The sequence below is a fragment of the Pseudophryne corroboree genome, chromosome 10 (assembly GCF_028390025.1).
Source record: "Pseudophryne corroboree isolate aPseCor3 chromosome 10, aPseCor3.hap2, whole genome shotgun sequence".
Lineage (NCBI taxonomy): Eukaryota > Metazoa > Chordata > Amphibia > Anura > Myobatrachidae > Pseudophryne > Pseudophryne corroboree.
Window position 1 is genome coordinate 133,791,898 of NC_086453.1, and position 25,827 is coordinate 133,817,724.

General features: G+C 46.4%; 1 protein-coding gene across 2 annotated transcripts in view; it reads left to right on the forward strand.

Annotated features, from left to right (window-relative positions):
• LOC134966231 (galactoside alpha-(1,2)-fucosyltransferase 2-like) overlaps positions 1-20,390 on the forward strand; it is a 194,519-nt gene extending 174,129 nt beyond the window's left edge. For both annotated transcript variants that reach the window (XM_063942803.1, XM_063942802.1), the window contains exon 2: positions 14,849-20,390. In XM_063942803.1, the coding sequence (XP_063798873.1) occupies positions 14,917-15,990 (1,074 nt within the window). In that variant the 5' untranslated portion in view covers positions 14,849-14,916 and the 3' untranslated portion in view covers positions 15,991-20,390. The remainder of the gene's footprint in view (positions 1-14,848) is intronic.
• The last annotated feature ends 5,437 nt before the right edge of the window (positions 20,391-25,827 follow it).

Consider the following 25,827-nt stretch of genomic DNA (forward strand, 5'->3'; position numbering starts at 1 on the left):
TCTCTTTCCGGCAGACACAAGTCTGCAGGGGTTCAAAGACCTGCTGGTGAGAAAATTGTCAAGTCAAGCGGAAAGTGACCCATCAACAGCTTCTCCTTCACATTCTCCCGCAACTGGGGGTGCGAGGAAAAGGCTAAGAATTCCGAGCCCACCCGCTGGCGGTGATGCAGAGCAGTCTGGAGCGAGTGCTGACATCTGGTCCGGACTGAAGGACCTGCCAACGATTACTGACATGTCGTCTACTGTCACTGCATATGATTCTCTCACCATTGAAAGAATGGTGGAGGATTATATGAGTGACCGCATACAAGTAGGCACGTCAGACAGTCCGTACGTATACTGGCAGGAAAAAGAGGCAATTTGGAGGCCCTTGCAGAAACTGGCTTTATTCTACCTAAGTTGCCCTCCCTCCAGTGTGTACTCCGAAAGAGTGTTTAGTGCAGCCGCTCACCTTGTCAGCAATCGGCATACGAGGTTACTTCCAGAAAATGTGGAGAAGATGATGTTCATTAAAATGAATTATAATCAATTCCTCCGTGGAGACATTCACCAGCAGCAATTGCCTCCAGAAAGTACACGGGGACCTGAGATGGTGGATTCCAGTGGGGACGAATTAATAATCTGTGAGGAGGGGGATGTACACAGTGAAAGGGGTGATGAATCGGACGATCATGATGAGGTGGACATCTTGCCTCTGTAGAGCCAGTTTGTGCAAGGAGAGATTGATTGCTTCTTTTTTGGTGGGGGCCCAAACCAACCAGTCATTTCAGTCACAGTCGTGTGGCAGACCCTGTCGCTGAAATGATGGGTTCGTTAAAGTGTGCATGTCCTCTTTATACAACATAAGGGTGGGTGGGAGGGCCCAAGGACAATTCCATCTTGCACCTCTTTTTTCTTTCATTTTTCTTTGCATCATGTGCTGTTTGGGGACTATTTTTTTCAAGTGCCATCCTGTCTGACACTGCAGTGCCACTCCTAGATGGGCCAGGTGTTTGTGTCGGCCACTTGGGTCGCTTAGCTTAGTCACACAGCTACCTCATTGCGCCTCTTTTTTTCTTTGCATCATGTGCTGTTTGGGGACTATTTTTTTGAAGTGCCATCCTGCCTGACACTGCAGTGCCACTCCTAGATGGGCCAGGTGTTTGTGTCGGCCACTTGTGTCGCTTAGCTTAGCCATCCAGCGACCTCGGTGCAAATTTTAGGACTAAAAGTAATATTGTGAGGTGTGAGGTGTTCAGAATAGACTGAAAATGTGTGGAAATTATGGTTATTGAGGTTAATAATACTATGGGATCAAAATGACCCCCAAGTTCTATGATTTAAGCTGTTTTTTAGTGTTTTTTGAAAAAAACACCCGAATCCAAAACACACCCGAATCCGACAAAAAATTTCCGGTGAGGTTTTGCCAAAACGCATCCGAACCCAAAACACGGCCGCGGAACCGAACCCAAAACCAAAACACAAAACCCGAAAAATTTCCGGTGCACATTATTTTTTAAGATAGCTTCCCAAAGATCAAGATTTTCATAACACAGAGAATACATCAAATAGGGCACAGAACTGGGAGCCACAGGTGAGGGCTCACCAGGCTGTTACTTACCACTGAAAAGTCCCCTCTTCAAGCAATTTAACCTCATGCAGGACCCTCTTTCTGTATTTTTGGAAATACCCAATCTTATTTAACTTCTGTTTGTTTGCAAACAGAAAAACCGTATATTACCACTGACACAATGTAGTCATTACCTCCAAAAAAGGGAACATTTATAGGTGTTGGCTGTTGGGGAAAAAAAATAAGAATTTACTCACCGGTAATTCTATTTCTTGTAGTCCGTAGTGGATGCTGGGAACTCCGTAAGGACCATGGGGAATAGACGGGCTCCGCAGGAGACTGGGCACTCTAAAAGAAAGATTTGGTACTATCTGGTGTGCACTGGCTCCTCCCTCTATGCCCCTCCTCCAGACCTCAGTTAAGGAAACTGTGCCCAGAAGAGCTGACACAACAAGGAAAGGATTTGGAATCCAGGGTAAGACTCATACCAGCCACACCAATCACACCGTACAACTTGTGATAACTATACCCAGTTAACAGTATGAACAACAACTGAGCCTCATTCAACAGATAGCTCAGAACAATAACCCTTTAGTTAAGCAATAACTATATACATGTATTGCAGAGAGTCCGCACTTGGGACGGGCGCCCAGCATCCACTACGGACTACGAGAAATAGAATTACCGGTGAGTAAATTCTTATTTTCGCTGACGTCCTAGTGGATGCTGGGAACTCCGTAAGGACCATGGGGATTATACCCCAAAGCTTCAAATTGGGCGGGAGAGTGCGGATGACTCTGCAGCACCGCATGAGCAAAGGCAAGATCCTCCTCAGCCAGGGTATCAAACTTGTAGAACTTAGCAAATGTGTTTGAACCCGACCAAGTAGCAGCTCGGCAAAGCTGTAAAGCCCGAGACCCCTCGGGCAGCCGCCCAAGAAGAGCCCACCTTCCTTGTGGAATGGGCTTTTACCAATTTAGGATGCGGTAACCCTGTCGCAGAATGAGCTTGCTGAATCGTGTTACAGATCCAGCGCGCAATAGTTTGTTATGAAGCCGGAGCACCCAGTTTGTTGGGTGCATGCAGGATAAACAGCGAGTCAGTTTTCCTGACTCCAGCCGTCCTGGCTACATAGATTTTCAAAGCCCTGACTACGTCCAGCAACTTGGAAGCCTCCAAGTCCCGAGTAGCCGCAGGCACCACAATAGGTCGGTTCAAATGAAACGCTGATACCACCTTTGGGAGAAATTGGGGACGAGTCCTCAATTCTGCCCTGTCCATATGGAAGATCAGACACGGGCTTTTACATGACAAAGCCGCCAATTCTGACACACGCCTAGCTGAAGCCAAGGCCAACAGCATGACCACCTGCCACGTGAGATACTTTAGCTCCACGGTCTTAAGTGGCTCAAACCAGTGTGATTTCAGGAAATCCAACACAACGTTAAGATCCCAAGGTGCCACTGGAGGCACAAAAGGGGGCTGAATATGCAGCACTCCCTTAACAAACGTCTGAACTTCAGGCAGTGTAGCCAGTGTAGCGATTTTAAATTCAAAATGGGTCTCACCGAACCGTCTGGTTTCGGTACCACAAACATTGTGGAATAGTAACCCCGTCCCTGTTGAAGGAGGGGAACCTTGATTATCACCTGCTGGAGGTACAGCTTGTGAATTGCCGCCAGTACTACCTCCCTTTCTCTGGGAGCAGCTGGCAAGGCTGATTTGAGGTAACGGCGAGGGGGAGTCGCCTCGAACTCCAGCTTGTATCCCTGAGATACAATTTGTACAGCCCAGAGATCCACTTGTGAGTGAACCCACTGGTTGCTGAAGTTTCGGAGACGCGCCCCCATCGCACCCGGCTCCGCCTGTGGAGACCCAGCGTCATGCGGTGGACTTAGTGTAAGCGGGGGAGGATTTTTGTTCCTGGGAACTGGCTGCCTGGTGCAGCTTCTTTCCTCTACCCCTGCCTCTGGGCAGAAAGGATGCGCCTCTGATCCGCTTGCCTTTCTGAGGCCGAAAGGACTGTACATGATAATACGGTGCTTTCTTAGGCTGTGAGGGAACCTGAGGTAAAAAAGTTGACTTCCCAGCTGTTGCCGTGGATACGAGGTCCGAGAGACCGTCCCCAAACAATTCCTCACCCTTATAAGGCAAAACCTCCATGTGTTTTTTAGAATCAGCATCACCTGTCCACTGCCGAGTCCATAATACTCTCCTGCCAGAAATGGACATTGCATTAATTCTAGATGCCAGCAGGCAGATGTCCCTCTGTGCATCCCGCATATATAAGACGACGTCTTTTATATGTTCTATGGTTAGCAAAATAGTATCCCTGTCGAGGGAATCAATTTTGTCTGACAGGGTATCAGACCATGCTGCTGCAGCACTACACATCCATGCTGAAGCAATAGCAGGTCTCAGTATAGTACCCGAGTGTGTATACACAGACTTCAGGATAGCTTCCTGCTTTCTATCCGCAGGCTCCTTTAGGGCGGCCGTGCCACCTTTTTTGATAACCGTGTGAGCGCCTTGTCCACCCTAGGGGATGTTTCCCAACGTAACCTGTCCGTTGGCGGGAAAGGGTACGCCATCAGTAACCTCTTAGAAATCACTAGTTTCTTATCGGGGGAACTCCACGCTTCTTCACACAATTCATTTAATTCATCAGATGGGGTAAAAGTCACTGGCTGCTTTTTCTCCCCAAACATAATACCCCTCTTGGTAGTAACCGGGTTAACATCAGAAATGTGCAATAAATTTTTCATTGCAGTAATCATGCATCGGATGGCTTTTGTAGACTGTACATTTGTCTCATCCTCATCTACACTTGAGTCAGACTCCGTGTCGACATCTGTGTCTACCATCTGAGCTAGTGGGCGTTTATGAGCCCCTGATGGCCTCTGAGACTCCTGGGCAGGCGCTGGCTGAGATCCCGGCTGTCCCAAGGCTGCTGCGTCATCGAACCTTTTATGTAAGGAGTTGACACTGTCTGTTAAGACCTTCCACATATCCATCCAATCCGGTGTCGGCCCCATCGGGGGCGACACCACACTTATCTGCCCCTGCTCCGCCTCCACGTAACCCTCCTCATCAAACATGTCGAGACAGCCGTACCGACACACCGCACACACACAGGGAATGCTCTGACTGAGGACAGGACCCCACAAAGTCCTTTGGGGAGACAGAGAGGAGAGTATGCCAGCACACACCACAGCGCTATATAACACAGGGATTTACACTATAATGAGTGATTTTTCCCAATAGCTGCTTATTATCCTATTTGCGCCTAAATTTATGTGCCCCCCCTCTCTTTTTTACCCTTCTTGTACAGGATACTGCAGGGGAGAGCCTGGGGAGCGTCCTTCCAGCGGAGCTGTGAAGAGAAAATGGAGCTGGTGTGCTGAGGTAGAATGCCCCGCCCCCTCAGCGGCGGGCTTCTCCCGCGTTTTGTATAGCTTAATGGCGGGGTTTTTTACACACATACAGTTTTCCAGACCGTATTATGTGTAGTTAGTGCCAAAAGGTATTCTTATTGCTGCCCAGGGCGCCCCCCCCCCCAGCGCCCTGCACCCTACAGTGACCGGAGTGTGTGGTGTGCTGTGGGAGCAATGGCGCACAGCTGCAGTGCTGTGCGCTACCTTAATGAAGACCAGAGTCTTCTCCCGCCGATTTCATCTCCTTCTTCTGTCTTCCGGCTCTGCAAGGGGGACGGCGGCGAGGCTCCGGGAACGGACGATCGAGGTCAGGCCCTGTGTTCGAACCCTCTGGAGCTAATGCTGTTCAGTAGTCTAAGAAGCACAAGCTAGCTGCACGCAGGTAGGTTTGCTTCTCTCCCCTCAGTCCCACGTAGCAGTGAGTCTGTTGCCAGCAGATCTCCCTGAAAATAAAAAACCTAACAAATACTTTCTTTCTAGCAAGCTCAGGAGAGCCCACTAGGAGCACCCAGCTCAGGCCGGGCACAGATTCTAACTGAGGTCTGGAGGAGGGGCATAGAGGGAGGAGCCAGTGCACACCAGATAGTACCTAATCTTTCTTTTAGAGTGCCCAGTCTCCTGCGGAGCCCGTCTATTCCCCATGGTCCTTACGGAATTCCCAGCATCCACTAGGACGTCAGAGAAATAACATTTTACTTACCGGTAAATCTATTTCTCGTAGTCCGTAGTGGATGCTGGGTACTCCGTAAGGACCATGGGGAAATAGACGGGCTCCGCAGGAGACAGGGCACTTTAAGAAAGAATTAGGAATACTGGTGTGCACTGGCTCCTCCCTCTATGTCCCTCCTCCAGACCTCAGTTAAGGAAACTGTGCCCGGAAGAGCTGACATTACAAGGAAAGGATTTTGGAATCCAGGGTAAGACTCATACCAGCCACACCAATCACACCGTATTACTCGTGATAAACTTACCCAGTTAACAGTATGAATAACAACAGAGCATCAGATAACCCTGATGCAACCATAACATAACCCTTATTTAAGCAATAACTATGTACAAGTATTGCAGAAGAAGTCCGCACTTGGGACGGGCGCCCAGCATCCACTACGGACTACGAGAAATAGATTTACCGGTAAGTAAAATCTTATTTTCTCTAACGTCCTAGTGGATGCTGGGGACTCCGTAAGGACCATGGGGATTATACCAAAGCTCCCAAACGGGCGGGAGAGTGCGGATGACTCTGCAGCACCGAATGAGCAAACACAAGGTCCTCCTCAGCCAGGGTATCAAACTTGTAGAACTTTGCAAAAGTGTTTGAACCTGACCAAGTAGCCGCTCGGCAGAGCTGTAATGCCGAGACCCCTCGAGCAGCCGCCCAAGAAGAGCCCACCTTCCTCGTGGAGTGGGCTTTTACTGATTTTGGAAGCGGCAATCCAGCCGCAGAATGAGCCTGCTGAATTGTGTTACAGATCCAAGCGAGCAATAGTTTGCTTTGAAGCATGAGCACCCAGCTTGTTGGATGCATACAGGATAAACAGCGACTCAGTTTTCCTGACTCTAGCCATTCTGGCTACATAAACCTTCAAAGCCCTGACTACATCCAGTAACTCGGAATCCTCCAAGTCACGAGTAGCCACAGGCACCACAATAGGTTGGTTCATATGAAAAGATGACACCACATTTGGCAGAAATTGCGGACGAGTCCGCAATTCTGCCCTGTCCATATGGAAAACCAAATAGGGGCTTTTATGTGACAAAGCCGCCAATTCTGACACACGCCTAGCCGAAGCCAAGGCTAATAGCATGACCACCGTCCACGTGAGATATTTTAACTCCACGGTTTTAAGTGGCTCAAACCAGTGTGATTTCAGGAAATTCAACACCACGTAAAGATCCCAAGGTGCCATTGGAGGCACAAACGGGGGCTGAATATGCAGCCCTCCCTTTACAGACGTCTGAACTTCAGTTACAGAAGCTAGATCTTTTTGAAAGAAAATGGATAGGGCTGACATCTGGACCTTAATGGACCCCAATTTTAGGCCCAAAGTCACTCCCGACTGTAGGAAGTGAAGGAAACGGCCCAGCTGGAATTCCTCTGTAGGGGCATTCCTGGCCTCACACCAAGCAACATATTTTCGCCTTATGCGGTGATAATGTTTAGCCGTCACGTCCTTCCTAGCCTTTATTAGCGTAGGAATAACCTAACCCGGAATCCCTTTATCTACTAGGATCCGGCGTTCAACCGCCATGCCGTCAAACGCAGCCGCGGTAAGTCTTGGAACAGACAAGGTCCCTGCTGCAACAGATCCTGCCTTAGAGGCAGAGGCCATGGGTCCTCTGTGAGCATTTCTTGCAGCTCTGGATACCAAGTCCTTCTTGGCCAATCCGGGACAATGAGTATTGTTCTCACTCCTCTTTTTCTTATGATTCTCAGCACCTTGGGTATGAGAGGAAGAGGAGGAAACGCATAAACCGACTGAAATATCCACGGTGTCACCAGTGCGTCTACAGCTATCGTCTGAGGGTCTCTTGACCTGCGCAATACTTCTGTAGCTTTTTGTTGAGTCAGGATGCCATCATATCCACCTGTGGCAGTTCCCACCGACCTACAATCTGCGCGAAGACTTCTTGATGAAGTCCCCACTCTCCCGGGTGGAGGTCGTGCCTGCTGAGGAAGTCTGCTTCCCAGTGGTCCACTCCCGGAATAAACACTGTTGACAGTGCTCGTACGTGATTCTCCGCCCATCGAAGAATTCTGGTGGCTTCCGCCATCGCCACCCTGCTCCTTGTGCTGCCTTGGCGGTTTACATGAGCCACTGCGGTTATGTTGTCTGATTGAATCAGCACCGATTGGTTGCGAAGCAGGGTCTCCGCTTGACTCAGGGCGTTGTATATGGCCCTTAGTTCCAGGATATTGATGTGAAGGCAAGTCTCCTGACTTGACCACAGCCCTTGGAACCTTCTTCCCTGAGTGACTGCCCCCCACCCTCGGAGGCTTGCCTCCGTGGTCACCAGGACCCAGTCCTGAAAGCCAAACCTGCGGCCCTCGAGAAGGTGAGTACTCTGCAGCCATCACAGAAGAGACACCCTGGCCCTGGGGGATAGGGTGATCAGCCGATGCATCTGTAGATGCGATCCGGACCACTTGTCCAACAGATCCCATTGAAAAGGTCCTCGCATGGAACCTGCTGAACGGAATGGCCTCGTATGACGCCACCATCTTTCCCAGGACTCTCGTGCAGTGATGCACCGACACCTGTTTTGGTTTTAAGAGGTCACTGACCAGTGTCATGAGTTCCTGAACCTTCTCCGTCGGGAGAAAAACCTTCTTCTGGTCTGCGTCCAGAATCATGCCCAGGAAGGGCAGACGCGTCATAGGAATCAGCTGCGACTTTGGAATATTCAGAATCCAGCCGTGCTGTTGTAACACTTCCCGAGAGCATGCTACATTAATCAGCAACTGCTCTCTGGACCTCGCCTTTATGAGGAGATCATCCAAGTATGGGATAATTGTGACTCCTTGCTTTCGCAGGAGCACCATCATTACTGTCATTACCTTGGTAAATACTCTCGGTGCCGTGGACAGACCAAACGGCAACGTCTGGAATTGGTAATGACAATCCTGTACCACAAATCTGAGGTACTCCTGATGAGGTGAATAAACGGGTACATGAAGGTAAGCATCCTTTATGTCCAGAGACACCATAAAATCCCCCTCCCTTGCGATGACCGCTCTGAGCGATTCCATCTTGAACTTTTCAAGTATATGTTCAGGGATTTTAATTCAATATGGGTCTGACCAAACCATCTGGTTTCGGGACTACAACATAATCGAATAATAACCCCCTCCATGTTGAAGGAGTGGAACCTTGACCACCACCTGTTGAAGATACAATTTGTGAATTGCAGTTAACCCTGTGTCCCTCTCGGGGGGGGGGAGCCGGCAGGGCCATCAGTGAGGAGGCATCTTCTCAAAGTCCAGCTTGTATCCCTGAGACACAATATCTATTGCCCAGGGATCTAACAGGGAGTGAACCCACTTGTGGCTGAACTTACGAAAGCGTGCCCCCACCGGGCCTAGCTCCGCCTGTGGAGCCCCAGCGACCTGCGGTGGATTTTCGTAGAGGCCGGGGAGGACTTCTGTTCCTGGGAACTAGCTGTGTTGTGCAGCTGGTTTCCTCTGCCCCCGCCTCTGGCAAGAAAGGACGCACCTCGGACTTTCTTGTTTCTTTGTTCGAAAGGCTGCATTTGATAATGACATGCTTTCCTAGGCTGTGCCGGAATACAAGGCAAAATATCAGAATTACCAGCTATAGCTGTGGAGACCAGGTCCGAGAACCTTTCTCCACACAATCCTCAGCCTTCCATATGCCACTTAAGTTGGCATCATCTGTCCATTGCATATTCTACAGGATCCGTCAAGCAGAAATCGACATAGCTTTGCCTCTGGGACCCAGTATACTCATGTCTCTTTGGGCATGTTTTATGATATATATCTCTTAAGACAGCATCTTTAATATATATATATATATATATATATATATATATATCTACATACTAGGGTCTCAATTTCTGCTGATAAGGTACCTGTCCACGCCGCCACAGCGCTATAAACCCATGCCGACACAATCGCCGGTCTGAGTAGTGTACCAAAATGTGCACGCTATCTGCAGGATCCCTGAGAATAGCTAGGGCTACCTTTTGGGCAAACGTGACACCCTAGGGGAAGATTCCCATCACATCCTGGCCCTAGTGGGGAAAGGATACTGCCTGAGAATTCTTTGTGGGAAGCTGCAGTCTCTTGTCTGGAGATTCCCGCTCTTTTTCCTCATGAGAGGAGGGAAATTTACCTCAGCTTTCTTCCCCTTAAACATGTGTACCCTTGTGTCAGGGACAGATGAGTCATCAGTGATATGCAAATCATCTTTATTACAATAATCATATATTGAATACTTTTCTGCCATTTTGGCTGTAACTTTGCATTATCGTAGTCGACACTGGAGTCAAACTCCGTGTCGATATCAGTGTCTATTATTTTGGATAGTGAGCATTGTGAGACTCTGAAGGTCTCTGCGCCATAGGGACAGACATGGGTAGATTTCCTGTCTGTTCTCTAATCTTTTTTGCAATAAATTCACCTTAGCACATACACATATCCAAACAGGTGTCGGCGTTGTCGACGGAGACACCCTCTCACACACATATTAGCTCTATCTCCTCCTTAGGGGAGCCTTTTACCTTAGACATGTCGACACACACGTACCGACACACCACACACACAGGGGATGCTCTATTTGAAGACAGTTCCCCCACAAGGCCCTTTGGAGAGACAGAGAGAGAGTATGCCAGCACACACCCCAGCGCTATATGACCCAGGAATCACACAGTAACGTAGTGTTAACCCAGTAGCTGCTGTATATATTGTTTTTTCGCCAAATTTATGTGCCCCCCCTCTCTTTTCACCCTCTTCTATCGTGCTTCTGCAGGGGAGAGCCTGGGGAGCTTCCTCTCAGCAGAGCTGTGGAGAGAAAATGTCGCTGGTGAGTGCTGAGTAAGAAGCCCCGCCCCCTCAGCGGCGGGCTTCTGTCCCGCGATTTTGTGTAAAATAATGGCGGGGGCTCATGCATATATACAGTGCCCAACTGTATATATGCCCACTTTGCCAAGAGGTCTCTAATTGCTGCCCAGGGCGCCCCCCCCCCCTGCGCCCTGCACCCTACAGTGACCGGAGTGTGTGGGTGTAATGTGGGAGCAATGGCGCACAGCTGCAGTGCTGTGCGCTACCTCATATGAAGACTGGAGTCTTCTGCCGCCGCTTTTGACGTCTTCTTGCTTCACACGCCGGCTTCTGGCTTTTGGCTCTGCGAGGGGGACGGCGGCGCGGCTCCGGGATCGGACGACCAAGGGTGCGTTCCTGTGTTCGATCCCTCTGGAGCTAATGGTGTCCAGTAGCCTAAGAAGCATGACCTAGCCGCAGTTAGTAGGTTTGCTTCTCTCCCCTCAGTCCCTCGTAGCAGAGAGCCTGTTGCCAGCAGATCTCTCTGAAAATAAAAAATCCTAACAAAATACTTTCTTATTAGCAAGCTCAGGAGAGCTCCCTAAAGTGCACCCAGCTCGTCCGGGCACAGATTCTAACTGAGGTCTGGAGGAGGGACATAGAGGGAGGAGCCAGTGCACACCAGTATTCCTAATTCTTTCTTAAAGTGCCCTGTCTCCTGCGGAGCCCGTCTATTTCCCCATGGTCCTTACGGAGTCCCCAGCATCCACTAGGACATTAGAGAAAAAGGATTTAATTGTGGAGAACAGTGGATATTGAATTAGCCTATTCTCAAATTCTCAAACCTTTTATTACCTAATTAGGGAATCTTTTAATTAAATTACACACACATTAAATAAAATGTAATATCAAAGTAGCTGCTTGCAGCACAGAGCACACTGTATATAGGAGCAGCTGCAGCATAGATCACACTGTATATAGGGACAGCAGCGACACAAAGCACAATGTATATAGGGACAGCACAGAGCACATTGTATATAGGGGCAGCTGCAGCACAGAGCACACTGTATATAGGGGCAGCTGCAGCACAGAGCACACTGTATATAGGGGCAGCACAGAGCACACTGTATATAGGGGCAGCTGCAGCGCAGATCACACTGTATATAGGGGCAGCAGCGACACAAAGCACAATGTATATAGGGGCAGCACAGATCACACTGAATATAAGGGCAGCAGCGACACAAAGCACAATGTATATAGGGGCAGCACAGCACACTGTATGTAGAGGCAGCTGCAGAACAAAGCACACTATATAGGAGCAGCTGCCGCACAGATCAAACTGTGTATAGGGGCAGCACAGAGCACACTGTATATAGGGGCAGCAGCGACACACAGCGCAATGTATATAGGGACAGCACAGAGCACACTGTATATAGGGGCAGCTGCAGCACAGCACACTGTATATAGGAGCAGCTGCAGCACAGATCACACTGTATATAGGGCAGCAGCGACATAAAGCACAATGTATATAGGGACAACACAGAGCACAGTGTATATAGGGGCAGCAGAAGCACAGAGCACACTGTATATAGGGGCAGCAGCGGCACAAAGCGCAATGTATATAGGGGCATCACAGAGCACACTGTACATAGGGGCAGCCGCAGCACCTGGGCTGGATTAAGGGCCACATGGGCCTGGAGCTGAAAATGTTAATGGACCATAGTTGCCTACTCTCCCGGAATGGCTGGGAGGCTCCTGAAAATTGTGTGTCACTTCTGACCACCCAGAAAAGTGGGCAAGTTTCTCACATCCAGTTGACCCTCTTCGTAACCCTCTGCTCACCGAGAAAAGTCCGGACAGGTATCTGTTATCTGGAAAAATCCCATATCTGGAATGTTCTTGGTCCCGAGCAAATCCGGATATGGGATACTCGACCTGTATTATATTTTATTTAATGTGTCTGATTGAACTAAATGATGCCTCTAATTGGGTAATAAAAGGTTTCCAAATACTAGAGAGTTATTTATATTATAGGGGAATATGGCTATAGTTTGTGCCTAATTCTAAAGCAGAGAAGAGCATACTTGCCTACTCTCCTGGAACCGCTCTGTCAGTCCCTCCATTGGTTACCAGTATTTTACCGTATTAAATATAAAATACTTTTACTGACATACAAGACTATTAACCAAACTGCACCAACATACATCTCTTCACTCATCTCAAAATATCTCCCTACCCGCCCTCTCCGCTCTGCACAAGATCTGCGTCTCTCTTCCACACGCATTACTTGTTCACACTCAAAATGACAGGACTTTATCCGGGCTTCACCCACTCTGTGGAATGCCCTCCCACGCACAATAAGACTCGCCTCTAGTCTCCAAACCTTTAAACGTTCCCTGAAAACTCACCTCTTCAGACAAGCCTATCAAATTCCAGACCCACCCACATAACCTTTAGAGCTTCCCTATCTAATTACATCCTCTCTCTACAGTATACATAACATCACATATTTTGTCTTTCTTTACTCTCACACCCTCCTGACACTTGGCCAACATTGCGGGGTATCATCATACAACCCATTAAGAACCTAGCAATCTGGTGGACCATTATGCAATAGGTAGCATCTATCCTTGTTTATCTATGCCTATTTCCCTATAGATTGTAAGCTTGCGAGCAGGGCCTTCCTACCTCTATGGCTGTCTGTTTTTACCCAGTTTTGTTCTATTACTGTTGTTCTAATTGTAAAGCGCAACGGAATATGCTGCGCTATATAAGAAACTGTTAATAAATAAATAAATAACTGCCAGGAGGCTCCTGAAAATCGGGTGGCGCTGTCCGATCTCCCAGGAAAGTAGGCAAGTCTCCTGGAGTTTATGACACAAATAGCAGCGCAAGTTGTTGACTTACAATGTACTATTGACACATTAATCACAGTTTAAAAAGAAGTACATTAAATATGCATACTCCAATCTCAGAAATATATATTCACCCCTCAAATTATTGCATCACAGTTCTTTAGAACCAATATCTCGCTTGTTCCTATTTCAATGTACTGTTCTTTTTGGACCATGAAGAAAGTGCATTTGTACTGCTGGAGGATTGATTAATAGCTTTATCCGATTGTTCCTGGGATAGTCCTCACTATGCTTTGTTGTGTCTCCTATCGGCTTCGATCGTAGACCGCACTTGTGCAATCAGACTCCTTGCGGCCAAGTCTCCTGGAGCTGTACCAAGTTAAGTGGGCGCGCCAAGTGGCTATTGACGCAATTTGGAATGAATTTTGCCATAGTAGCCATGCCCCAGCTGTAACCCCCCCCCCCCCCGTAATCTTGGCATCAGTGGGGGGTGGCTACGATAATATGAACATGCAGCTACGCCCCCACCCAAAGACTCTTATGCCGTGTCCTACCCCCTCTCTACCCATTATGCCAAGCTACGCCCTGCATAGCTCACCGCTGTGTCGACCTGGCTGCCCCCTAATACAGTATGCAGCAGAGTGTACTACAACATTTAACTAAATGTTGCTAACTAATAATCCCTTACACCTATTGCCCAATGTAGCACATTTCCACAATATCCATGAGACATTCCTAATTATTATTATTATAAATTTTTTTTTCATTTGCAATATCATTTGCTGAATTAAATAATATTTTAAGTCTTTTTTTTTTTTTGCAATGTAATAAAATCAGGCCAAATTATTAATATTGCTAAATACTGTAAATAGGTACAATATAAGTAAAATATTATCACATTATGGCACGGCTTAAAATCGCAGTTGTGTTCAGCAAAAGTCTGTTCAGCAAAACAGAGATACTAATACTTACATGTATAAAGCATTAGTTAGTAAAACTCTGCAACATACAATTTCAAATGCAATAGAAAATGTTAAGAAAGGCAAAATGCCTCTTAACTGATCATACTGTACAGTACAGTATGTGGTGTGTTTATTCCATTTTTTTTTTTTTTTAAATTAGGGTCAGATGTACTAAGCCTTGGAGAGTGATACATTAATGTGTCCGGAGATAAAGTACCAACCAACCAGCTCCTAACTGTTATTTTCCAAACACAGCCTGTAACATGACAGTTATGAGCTGATTGTCTGGTACTTTATCTAGATGTACTAAGCAGTGAAAATGGTGAGCCAGCTGCTCTGTATCATTTTATAGTATGCAAATTATAAATGTTGCTTCAATGCTGATTGGTTGCCATGGGCAACTTCTCCACTGGCTCACTTCTCCGCTCTTTTCACTGCTTAGTACATCTCACCCTCCCCTAGTGTTTTATATTCTGCACTTTCACATGTTTGAGCGTGTTATTACTGTACATACATGACGTGCTTACACTGCTGTTTCTGTTTTCTGGCAGGCATTAGATATTGCATTGATGAACCTATTTTATATTTACCGAAAGTACACTACAGTCCCCAAATAAAGATGGAGTTGCCTAACAAGAAGAAGATGCTGCTATTGGGATGTATCTTTGTGTCGATCATCGTTTTCTCTGCATTGTACAGACTACAGCTCCATATACAATTTTTGAGTTTTTCTGCAAACATACCTTTATCTTTTATATGTCCTGAAAAAGACAACAAGCCTACTGAGCCAGTCAAGTACATCTCAGAATCCAGCACTAGTGATATAGTATCCAAATGCAAAGATTATGGAATTTGGACAGTGAAACCTGATGGGAGGTTAGGCAATCACATGGGTGAATATGCTGCACTATATGCCTTGGCCAAAGCAAATAGACGTCAAGCCTTCATACTTACAGAGATGCATAACTATTTAGCACCAATATTTAAGATCACTCTGCCAGTTTTACATTATAATGTTGCCAGCCGTGTCCCATTTCAAGAGTACTGGATACATGACTGGATGTCAGAAGAATATAATCACATTGAAGAAAGTTTTATAAAAATCACCGGTTTTCCTTGTTCATGGACGTTTTTTCATCATATGCGGGATGAAATCCGTAGGGAATTCACAATCCACGACTACCTTAGGGATGAAGCCAACCAAGTTTTAGAAGGGTTAAAAGGTTCCAGAAAAAATGTTACCTACATTGGGGTACATGTCCGGAGAGGAGACTATGTAAATGTCATGCCAAATGTTTGGAAGGGTGTGGTGGCAGACAAAGGCTATTTGGAAAAGGCTATGAATTATTACCGTAAAAAATATGACGAACCAGTTTTTGTTGTGACCAGCAATGGAATGAACTGGTGTAAGGCCAACATTGACAACTCCAAGGGAGATGTCTTCTTCTCAGGGGATGGCAATGAGTCAACACCTGGCAAAGATTTTGCACTTCTGGTTGGGTGTAACCACACAATCATGACAATCGGAACATTTGGTTTCTGGGCAAGTTACCTGGTTGGAGGGGAAACCATTTACCTCACGAACTTCACATTGCCAGAATCGGAATTCTTGAAACTTTTTCATTATGATGCAGCTTTCCTCCCACAATGGATTGGGATTCCTGCTGACCTTTCACCTCTCAGGCACTCGTAAGACTGCTAGAAAAGCCAAATCTGCCTAGGGCACACACGTGGACATGTCCACATACTGCCATATTTATCCAGGAGAACGAGGCTGTAGAAGTTTATAAAGTGATGGATATTGTTGAAGCTACAGAAGACTCCTACAAAGCCTGTTTTGTTTTGGCTTTTTTTGTTTGCTTTTATATTCATGTTAAATATTTGTTTGACTATTTATTTGAGCTTTCTGCTAACTGCATCCAAATGCTCCAGAAAACCACAAAGGCAATTGCTAATATTGTTGTAAGAGCTTTATTTTTCTATCATCTTTCTGTGTTGTTTAAACATACATGTATAGTATCAGGTTGTTTATTTGTGTTGCACTGGGATACGAGAAAAAGCTGCTCCTTGGATACTGCTGTACATAATGCGGATGGCCGAGCAGAACCCACAGTAGTGAGTAAACAATTATACGGTATAATGTAAATACATGGCTAAAAAGTCCAATAGCAAGATAAAGCAATGGTTCGGAAAAGTTGCAAATGGACATGTGCCTGCCAGTCAATGTAACTCACTGTAAATCTAATTACAGCTTCTCTCCGGTCCAATGTATTGCTAACCTGAAACGTTCGCTGAACACGTATACTGTAGGAAAAAGAGTTGATTATAATAATCTGCATCTATGTGAAGTTCTGCGTCTGGACCTGGGAGTTGTGATGTTTTTGCTCCGTAATGATCAGCAAAATACAAAAGATAGCAATTCTTACAAAAAGTAGATTATGCTAAAATTAAAAGATATAAAGTATTTTCCTAGTGAAATAAATATAATGTTTTATTAGTTGTCTCTCAGGGCTAAATTACAAATGTGGTTTGTATTTGATATGCGGTCCATAGGAGATAAATGGCAGTCGGTCCTAGTGCATTGTTTCCCAACCTCAGTCCTCAAGGTACACTATCAGATCAGGGTTTGATGATATCCGTGCTCGAGCACAGATGGTTGAATCAAATAATTGAGGTACTAATTAAGTCCCCTGTGAGCAAATATAGCTATACTTGAAACGTCGACCGTTATTGTTCATGAGGTCTGAGGTTGGGAAACACTGCCCTTTGAGGATTTATGTAATAAGCTCAACCTGTACATCCCACAGTGCAGGGGAAAGTGGTCAGCTCTCTATCTTTTTTGGCTGATTGAATGTGATAGTTACCTGCTATGGTATGCTAGCAACTAGTGTCGGATTTTACGGGTGTAGTATGATTGGCCGGCTGTCGGGATCCTGGCGCCCAGAATACCGGCGCCGGGATTCCGACCGCTGGAATGCTGGCAGCAGGGCGAGCGTAAAAGAGCACCTTGTGGGCTCGCCGCGCTGCCGGCACGGTGGCGCGCCATGCTATTTATTCTCCCTCCGGGGGTGTCGTGGACACCCCAAGAGGGAAAATAGTTGTCAGTATACCGGCGGTCGGGATCCCGGTGCCAGTATGCTGAGGTTGCGGCGCATGTGCAGCTCAGATGCGATCGCACCACTGCAAAAAACTGCAGCGTGCGATCAGGTCGGAATGACCCCCATTGGCTGGTAGACAGGCTGAGCAGTGTGTGCCTGTCTTCCATGCGTGCGGTGGCTGCCGATCCCTGGGTAAGGAAGTCATCACATAAGTTAAATACAACTTCACATGTATGTTCATATGTGCTGGCCAGCTCCTCACCCTGCATACTTTGGGCTACACTCCATCCCAGAGACAGCAGCCACCGCTGCTGCTCCCAATGCCTCCAAACTACAGCCCCGTCTCCCAGTGACATCGGCCATCAATCACCGGGAGGCAGGGAGGAGAGGCCTGCATAGGCAGTGATGCGGACTAGCTGCGTCACTGCAAAAGGGTGTGGCCTCATGCTATCCCATCCGCTGCTGCAGCACATGACACTGGGACCTGAGTCTCTTAAGACTCAAGTTCCCAGCATCCACAAGGTGGAAGTGGAATCGGCCAGCCCATCCTGCACATGTGCACATTGCAGTCTCCCCAGACAGACACGGCTGGCAATTAGGAATTTGGCTTGGTGATCCTTTAATTGATGAGTATACTTAACAGTGAAAATTATGTTGCTTGCTACTGTATGCAATTGATTTCCTCCAATACTGTATATTTCCGTTCATTTGCTCCTTAATTGAACCATATCTTGTTCATGACTATTTAAGAAAAATGTTGATACTCCAAGCAATGAAGAAGCTAACATGCACCTACCAAGCCCTGGAATTAGAAGTCTCTGAATGCCTCGTTAGATTTTGATAAGGATGGCCTACTAGGATGTGCACTTAACAACAGTAAGGGAGTCACAGGCTGGCCATGCCTGCGATAGATACTACCTTGTTGAATGATATAATGTCCATTTCTCTGGTCCGAATTTGCTGCTATTTTTTTATCTTGCTGGGGCCTGCTTCTATAACAAATCAGTGGTTTAGAAAATAAACATGTTATTTCCAGCATGTGCAAATATCAATCATCCTATCAATGTTTTCCTAAATGAATAATGAAAACAAGTCACCAATTGCCTAGGAAACATTTATATGTTACTTGTCTATTGTTGTGTAGATTATTTATTAAGTGCCTTGGCGATTTTAGACACGTACATTAAGCATTTCCTTCCTGAAAAGGCTTGTTGAACTTTGATATGTAGCAGTGCCCAGATGTACCACTGTATGACATGGTAAATGATATGTGTGTAACAAGAATGGTACACTGCATTTACCTTTAGTGCAAGATTACAACATGCGTTTAGACCAGGGTTTCCCAAACTAGATCCTCCAGGAACGCTAAACAGTTCAGGTTATAAGGATACTTATGCTTAAGCACAGGTGATTCAGCTAGTACTTTAATAAGTTTGATTTAACCATCTGTGCTCAAGTATAGATATCATAAAAACCTGGACTGTTAGGGTGCCTGGAGGATCTAGTTTGGGAAACCCTGTCTATACGCATGTTATAGTCATGAACTATAGGTAAATGCAGAATGTATAATGCTTGTTACACACACAATGTTTTGTTTATATCTCTGCTCCTGGCTTTTAATAGAACATCACAAGTTCTTCTACTCCCATTACGTTTTACTGGCCGTTAATGGATTGTGAATACTGCAGGTAACACCAAAAGTGACTTAAAAGGATGAAAATGTTAATTGGATGATGATTTTAGTTTAATAAGCTTTAATGATACACAATGAACACGGGATCCAATTAGCAGGTTGATAATCAGAATTGTAACATGGGGCCGGATGTAATGACACCCGAGGTCAATGGTCGTGCGGGCTGCCGGTCGAAGTTGGATGTTTTTTTTAAGGTGGCAATCACTTATAAGGCATAGTTTTACCTTATAAGCAATTGTCCCTTTAAAAAAAAATAATCTGAATTAGGCGGGCATCCTGCACGACCACTGAACTTGGGCGTCATTACATCTGGCCCATGGTCTGATTGTCTAAAGAATGTTGACATGGGCAATATGTCGACATATAAAATGTTGACACCAACTAATGTTGACATGGTCAAGATATTTTATACGTTGGCACCATGCGATATGACAGGGTTAGGCTCAAATAAGTAAAAAAACAAAAACAAAAAAACAATATGTCAACATACTGGTGGGAATGTCACCATATTGTCTGTAAACCTATTGTCTATGTTGACATTCTGACTGTCAACCTGTTGACAAATGTCGACCTTTCATACAGCACCTATTAAACACATGAGATCTATACCAGTGGGTATGAGCTATTGGTGTACTGAGCTAATAGGCCCTACACACTGGGCGATATCACTGAAAGATATGAACTATCTCGTTCATTAATGAACGAGATACCGTTCATATCTTTCAGTGTGGAGGCACTAGCGATGAACGATGCGCGACCACGCGCTCTTTCATCGCTGGTGCCCTGTCGCTTGGGCATTCAGGCCAATATGGGCGATCTCGTCCATATTTGCCTACACTGCTATGGAGCCGGGTGACAGGGGGAGTGAAGAAACTCCACTCACCCCGTCACTGCCCCCCCCCCCCCGCCGCGTCGCCTGTCGGCCTTATCCACCGTCAGGCAGCTCAGTCGGCGGATCGCATAGTGTGTAGGGACTTTACTTCCTTGAACTAACCCAGTTGGGATGACCTAATGTAGCTAAATAAATACTGTAGGCTGAAAAATATTTTTTTTATTTATATTATAATTGTATTTATTTACACAAATAGCATAAGATTTTAAGATATTCAAAGTCAGGGAAGTGTGCGTGTCTTTGCTAAACAAAAAGTATGTTTGTGGAGAATTCTGTTATATGCAATTGGTGTATGACCTATTTTGCCTTGTTACATGTTATGAATCATTCCCATTTAAAATGAAGATATTTAAAGCCATTGTGTTGCTGCAAGGTTAGAAAACCAAACCACTAAATAAAAATGTTGAATACTTGCATTTAAATCCAATGTGTAGTTGTATTTATTACAAATGTTTGCTCCTTTATGCTTAATATATTATATGAGGAAAAGGAACTGCTTTTATCTTACCATTTGTATGATGCTGTTGACCAGGCATTCCCAACCACGGTCCTCAAGGCACACTAATGGGCCCTACACATTTAAAGATCCGCCGCCGAGCTGCCCGACGGCGGAGACGGGCGACCCGGCGGGGTAGGGGGGCAGTAAAGTTTCTTCACTCCCTCCGTCACTCAGCTCCATAGAAGTGCAGGCAAATATGGACGAGATCGTCCTTATTGGCCTGCATGCACATCCGACGGGGCACCAGCGATGAACAAGCGCGGGGCCGCGCATCGTTCATTGCTCGTGCCTCCACACTCAAAGATATGAACGGTATCTCGAGATCGTTCATATCTTTGACTGATATCGCCCAGTGTGTAGGGCCTATAACAGTGCAGGTTTTAGTGATATCCAGGCTTTAGCACAGGTGACTTATGCTGCTTTCACATCGCAAACCCTGCTTTTGAAACGGTTCTTTAAACGGGTCTGAGCAGTTAAACCCCCTTCACATCGCATGTTGTAACCAGTATATTACCATTTCATTACTGTTTTGGTACCTTTCACACTGAACCCGTTTCACCCATAAAAAACAGTGGTTGTCATTTTAAATGGACTTTTCTGGCCCACACATTATTAATAATTATTAATTATTAACTAATTATTAATAATTTGGCTAGTCATATGATGGAATCCAGCAGCTTCAAGCATCTTTACCATGTTTTTGTAGATTACTGCATTCTTCACTGTCCCAGTGATTTGTCTACATATTTCTTAATCCCCCTCTGATCCCAAGCAGCTCCCTAACCTCCTCATCACTCCAATTTGCCATTGTATAATATATTTTGTGTAATAAAACGCTTCTAAACTCACTCTCATGTATCAAAACAAGGAATGGAGGACTGCGCTGTTATGCCTCGGGGAGAGGATTTCCACTATCCTCACAAAAGTGCAAAGAAAAAAAGGGGGATGTCTCCCAGCGCTAGCGTTATCAGGTGTGTAATAAGTGGTAGATGGCAATATCTACTCGTGGAAATTAAAATCACTCAAGCATCAATGTAATTTCAAAATAAAAGTAGTATTTTATTAATCTGGCACAGGATAAAAAGTTATTTTATACAGTGGACCCTAATATGGAGATCCTCACTATTATCAAAAAATATATAAAATACTTAAGTGATCCTAATACCGGTATACTCAATACAAACAAAACAATCACATACAACAATGAAGATATAAAACCAGTGATACGCTAAAGTCGCGGTTTATTCACTTGGTGAGTACTTATAATCCTCAGGTAAATATAAGCATGTGGGAGTAGGTACTATAGCATAGTCATCTATCATGCAGGGAATTAGCCCAACAAATATTCTGGTTAATACCAGCCAAGAGGTATAAAGTCCTTCCAAGGTAGGAGTTAGCAAATCATTAAAGCAGGGATCGTCAGCTCCTAAATGTAAATGTCCAAAATGCTAAAAGCACTTACTTCCAAGTCACAGGAGGTTGTAGAACGGGTGTCTGCCGGCAGACATGTGTAATAGCTCCGCAATCTCATGTGTCTCATGTGTTTTTCCTCCAGTTTCCTGCTTCTGCCTGGTGACATCATGCATGGAGACAGCCTATCACCTTCTGTGGCTTGGAAATACAGTTTCTGAGCCTTTCACACTGCACAATGAAACGGGTCTGAACCGTGTAGGACCCTGCTTTTTAATCGTTTCAAAATAGCGGTATTTTGAAAACGGTAAATTCAAGGTGGCCCTTTCACACCGCAGCTAGAACAGTTTTGGAAGGCTTAAAAATCGGCAATTTACCGGGTTAAAGCTGCGGTGTGAAAATAGGATTTTAATACCGGTAAATCCTTTTCTCTTAGTCCGTAGATCCTGCGGACTCCGTAAGGACCATCGGGTATAGACGGGATCCGCAGGAGACATGGGCAAACTATAAGACTTTGAATGGGTGTGAACTGGCTCCTCCCTCTATGCCCCTGCAGACTCCAGTTAGAGAACTGTGCGCAGGGAGACGGACATTTCGAGGAAAGAATTTATTGTTTAAACACGGTGAGTGTCATACCAGCTCACACCTCGAACATGCCGCAGAACGTGGCATTCAATAGAACACCAGCCAACGGCATGAAAAATATACAGCCATATGCTGAGAGAATATGTAACACAACCTGTGTGTCAACACAACCAATAATAAGATACCGCATGCCATGGCATGAATAACGTCAGCAACAGCCTGACTGAAAAGAAACACCACACGAGTATAACCAATAACTGCAGACACAGTACGCACTGGGACGGGCGCCCAGCATCCTCTATGGACTAAGAGAAAAGGATTTACCGGTAGGTATTAAAATCCTATTTTCTCATACGTCCTAGAGGATGCTGGGGACTCCGTAAGGACCATGGGGTTTATAACAAAGCTCCAGACCGGGCGGGAGAGTGGGGACGACTCTGCAGCGCCGATTGAGCAAACATGAGGTCCTCATCAGCCAGGGTATCAAACTTGTAGAACTTAGCAAAAGTGATTGAACCCGACCAAGTAGCCGCTCGGCCAAGTTGAACCGCCGAGACTCCCCGGGCATCCGCCCAAGAAGAGCCCATTTTCCTAGTAGAATGGGTCTCCACCGACTTCGGTAACGGCAATCCAGCCATAGAATGAGCATGCCGAATCGTATCACAGATCCAGCGTGTAACAAACTGCATAGAAGCAAGGGCCCCAATTTTTCTGGGAGCATACAGGATAAACAGAGCCTCTGTTTCCCCAATCTGAGCCGATCTGGCGACATAAATATTCAAAGCCCTGACTACATCGAGAGACTTTGAATCAGCCAATGCTTAAGTAACCACAGGTATCAAAATAGGCTGGTTTCAGTGAAACACAGAAACCACTTTTGGCAGAACTAGTTTCCGAGTTCTCAATTCCGCTCTATCCACATGGAAGATCAAATAGGGGCTCTTGTGAGACAAGACCGCTACTTCCGACACCCACCTTGTGGACACCAAGGCCAATAGCATGACCACTTTCCAAGAGAGAAATTTTGAACACAACCTTTCATAAAGGTTCCAACCAGTGTGACATAAGAAACTGCAACATCACGTTAAGGTCCCATGGTGCCAGTGGGGCACAAATGGAGGTTGGATGTGCAGCACTCCGCTCACAAAAGTCTGAACTTCTGGAAAGGTGGCCAATTCTTTTTGAAAGAATATTTATAAGGCCGAAAACTGCACTTAAATGGAGCCTAACTTTAGGCCTGCATCCACAACTGCTTGCAAAGAATGGAGAAAAAACGACCCAGCTGAAATTCTTCCGTAGGAGCCTTCTTGGATTCACACCAAGACACATACTTCCTCCAAAGATGGAGGTAAAGCTTTGCCATTACTCCTTTCCTAGCTTGAAGCAATGTGGGAATGACTTCACCGGAAATACCCTTTCGGGCTAGGATATGGCGTACAAACGCCATGCCGGCAAACGCAGCCGTGGAAAGTCTTGATACACACCCGGTCCTTGCTGCAACAGGTCCTCTCGTAGAAGAAAAGGCTATGGATCTTCTATGAGTAAGTCTTGAAGATCTGGATACCAAGTCCTCCTTGACTAGACCGGAACAATGAGGATCGCCTGAACCTTTTTTCTTCTTATGTTTATCAATGTTTATCACCTTCGGAAAGAGTGAAAGTGGAGGGGACACATAGACCGACTGAAAACACCCAAGGTGTCACGAGGGCGTCCACTGCTATAGCTTAAGTGTCCCTTGACCTGGAACAATATCCCTGAGGTCTCTCGTTGAGGCGAGGCGCCATCATGTCCAATCGAGGCATTCCTCAAAGACTTGTCACTTCTGTGAAAACTTCTCGATGACGACTGCATTTCTCCTGGATGGAGATCGCATCTGCAGAGGAAATCTATTTCTCCGTCGTCTACATCCGGAACGAAGACCGCTAATATAGCGTTTACCTGCCCTCTCGCCCAGCGGAAAACTTTTGCGGCTTCTGCCATTGCCGCTTTTCTCCTTGTTCCGCCCTAGCGGCTTACTTACGCCACTGCTGTTAAGTCGTCTGACAGAATTAAGACGGGCAGATCACGAAGAAGATGTTCGTTGAAAATAGTTCTTAATTCAAGAATGCTTATTGCAGACAAGCTTCCCAGCTTGACTTTTTCCCTGGAAATTTTTCCCCTGGAAAGACTGCTCCCCAACCTCGGAGACCTGCATCCATGGACACCAGGATCTAATCCTGGATCCCGAACCTTCGTCCCTCTAGGACAGGCTTTTTCAACCAGTGTGCCGCGACCAGTTGCAAGGTGTGCCGCGGAGCCAGAGCAGCTTCCTGCACCTGCAGAGTGAACTGTTGGCCCGGGCACTTTTTAGAGGATTAGTCGTGCTTGGCCGTGACCTATGCCTTGAATACGCGGCGGTGTGATATCATAGGTCACGGCCGCCGCGTCTCACCACCCAGCCAGCCCACCCACCTGCATACACATCTTCCAGTTCCTGCCTGCATACACAGCTTTCCTTGCCCACCCACATCCACACCTGCCCGACCGCCCGCTGCTCAGTATTCGCAGCACTCCACTATGAACAACCCCCACCACTGATACCCCTTTTCCACTAGCTCAAAAAACACGGGTAAATGCACGGGGGCGCGCATTTACCCGTGTTTTTGGCAAGTGGAAAAGGGTAAACCCGGATCAAGTGACCCGTGAATCCTACCCGGCTATTTACCTGGGTAGGACACGGGAATGATCCGGGTAGGGTGTAGTGTAAACGGGAGCCGTGTCGATGCGACACGGCTCCCGTTTACACTGTATGGATGGGCGGCGCTGGGAGATCATGTGATCTCCCTGCGCCGCCCCTGCCGTGTAGCTAGAAGCGTCACCAACCCGGCATATGCCGGGTTGTGACTGCTAATGGGAAAGGGACCGAGCACGGGTCGCAGCAGGGGGCAGCTCCCGTGTCAGGCTCCCGGCTGCGACCCGTGCTCGTAGGTGTAAAAGGGGTATGAGGGACAGGAAGGAGGACAGCTGACCGGTAGGGGTTAATATGTTTTCTCTAACGTCCTAAGTGGATGCTGGGACTCCGTAAGGACCATGGGGAATAGCGGTTCCGCAGGAGACTGGGCACAACTAAGAAAGCTTTAGGACTAACTGGTGTGCACTGGCTCCTCCCACTATGACCCTCCTGAGCAGCAATAAAAACACCTTGGCTGGCAAATATATCACAATATATAGCCCCAGAGGCTATATATGTGATAAATACCCCTGCCAGAATTCATTAAAAAGCGGGAGAAAAGTCCGCCGAAAAAGGGGCGGAGCTATCTCCCTCAGCACACTGGCGCCATTTCTCCCTCACAGCTCCGCTGGAAGGAAGCTCC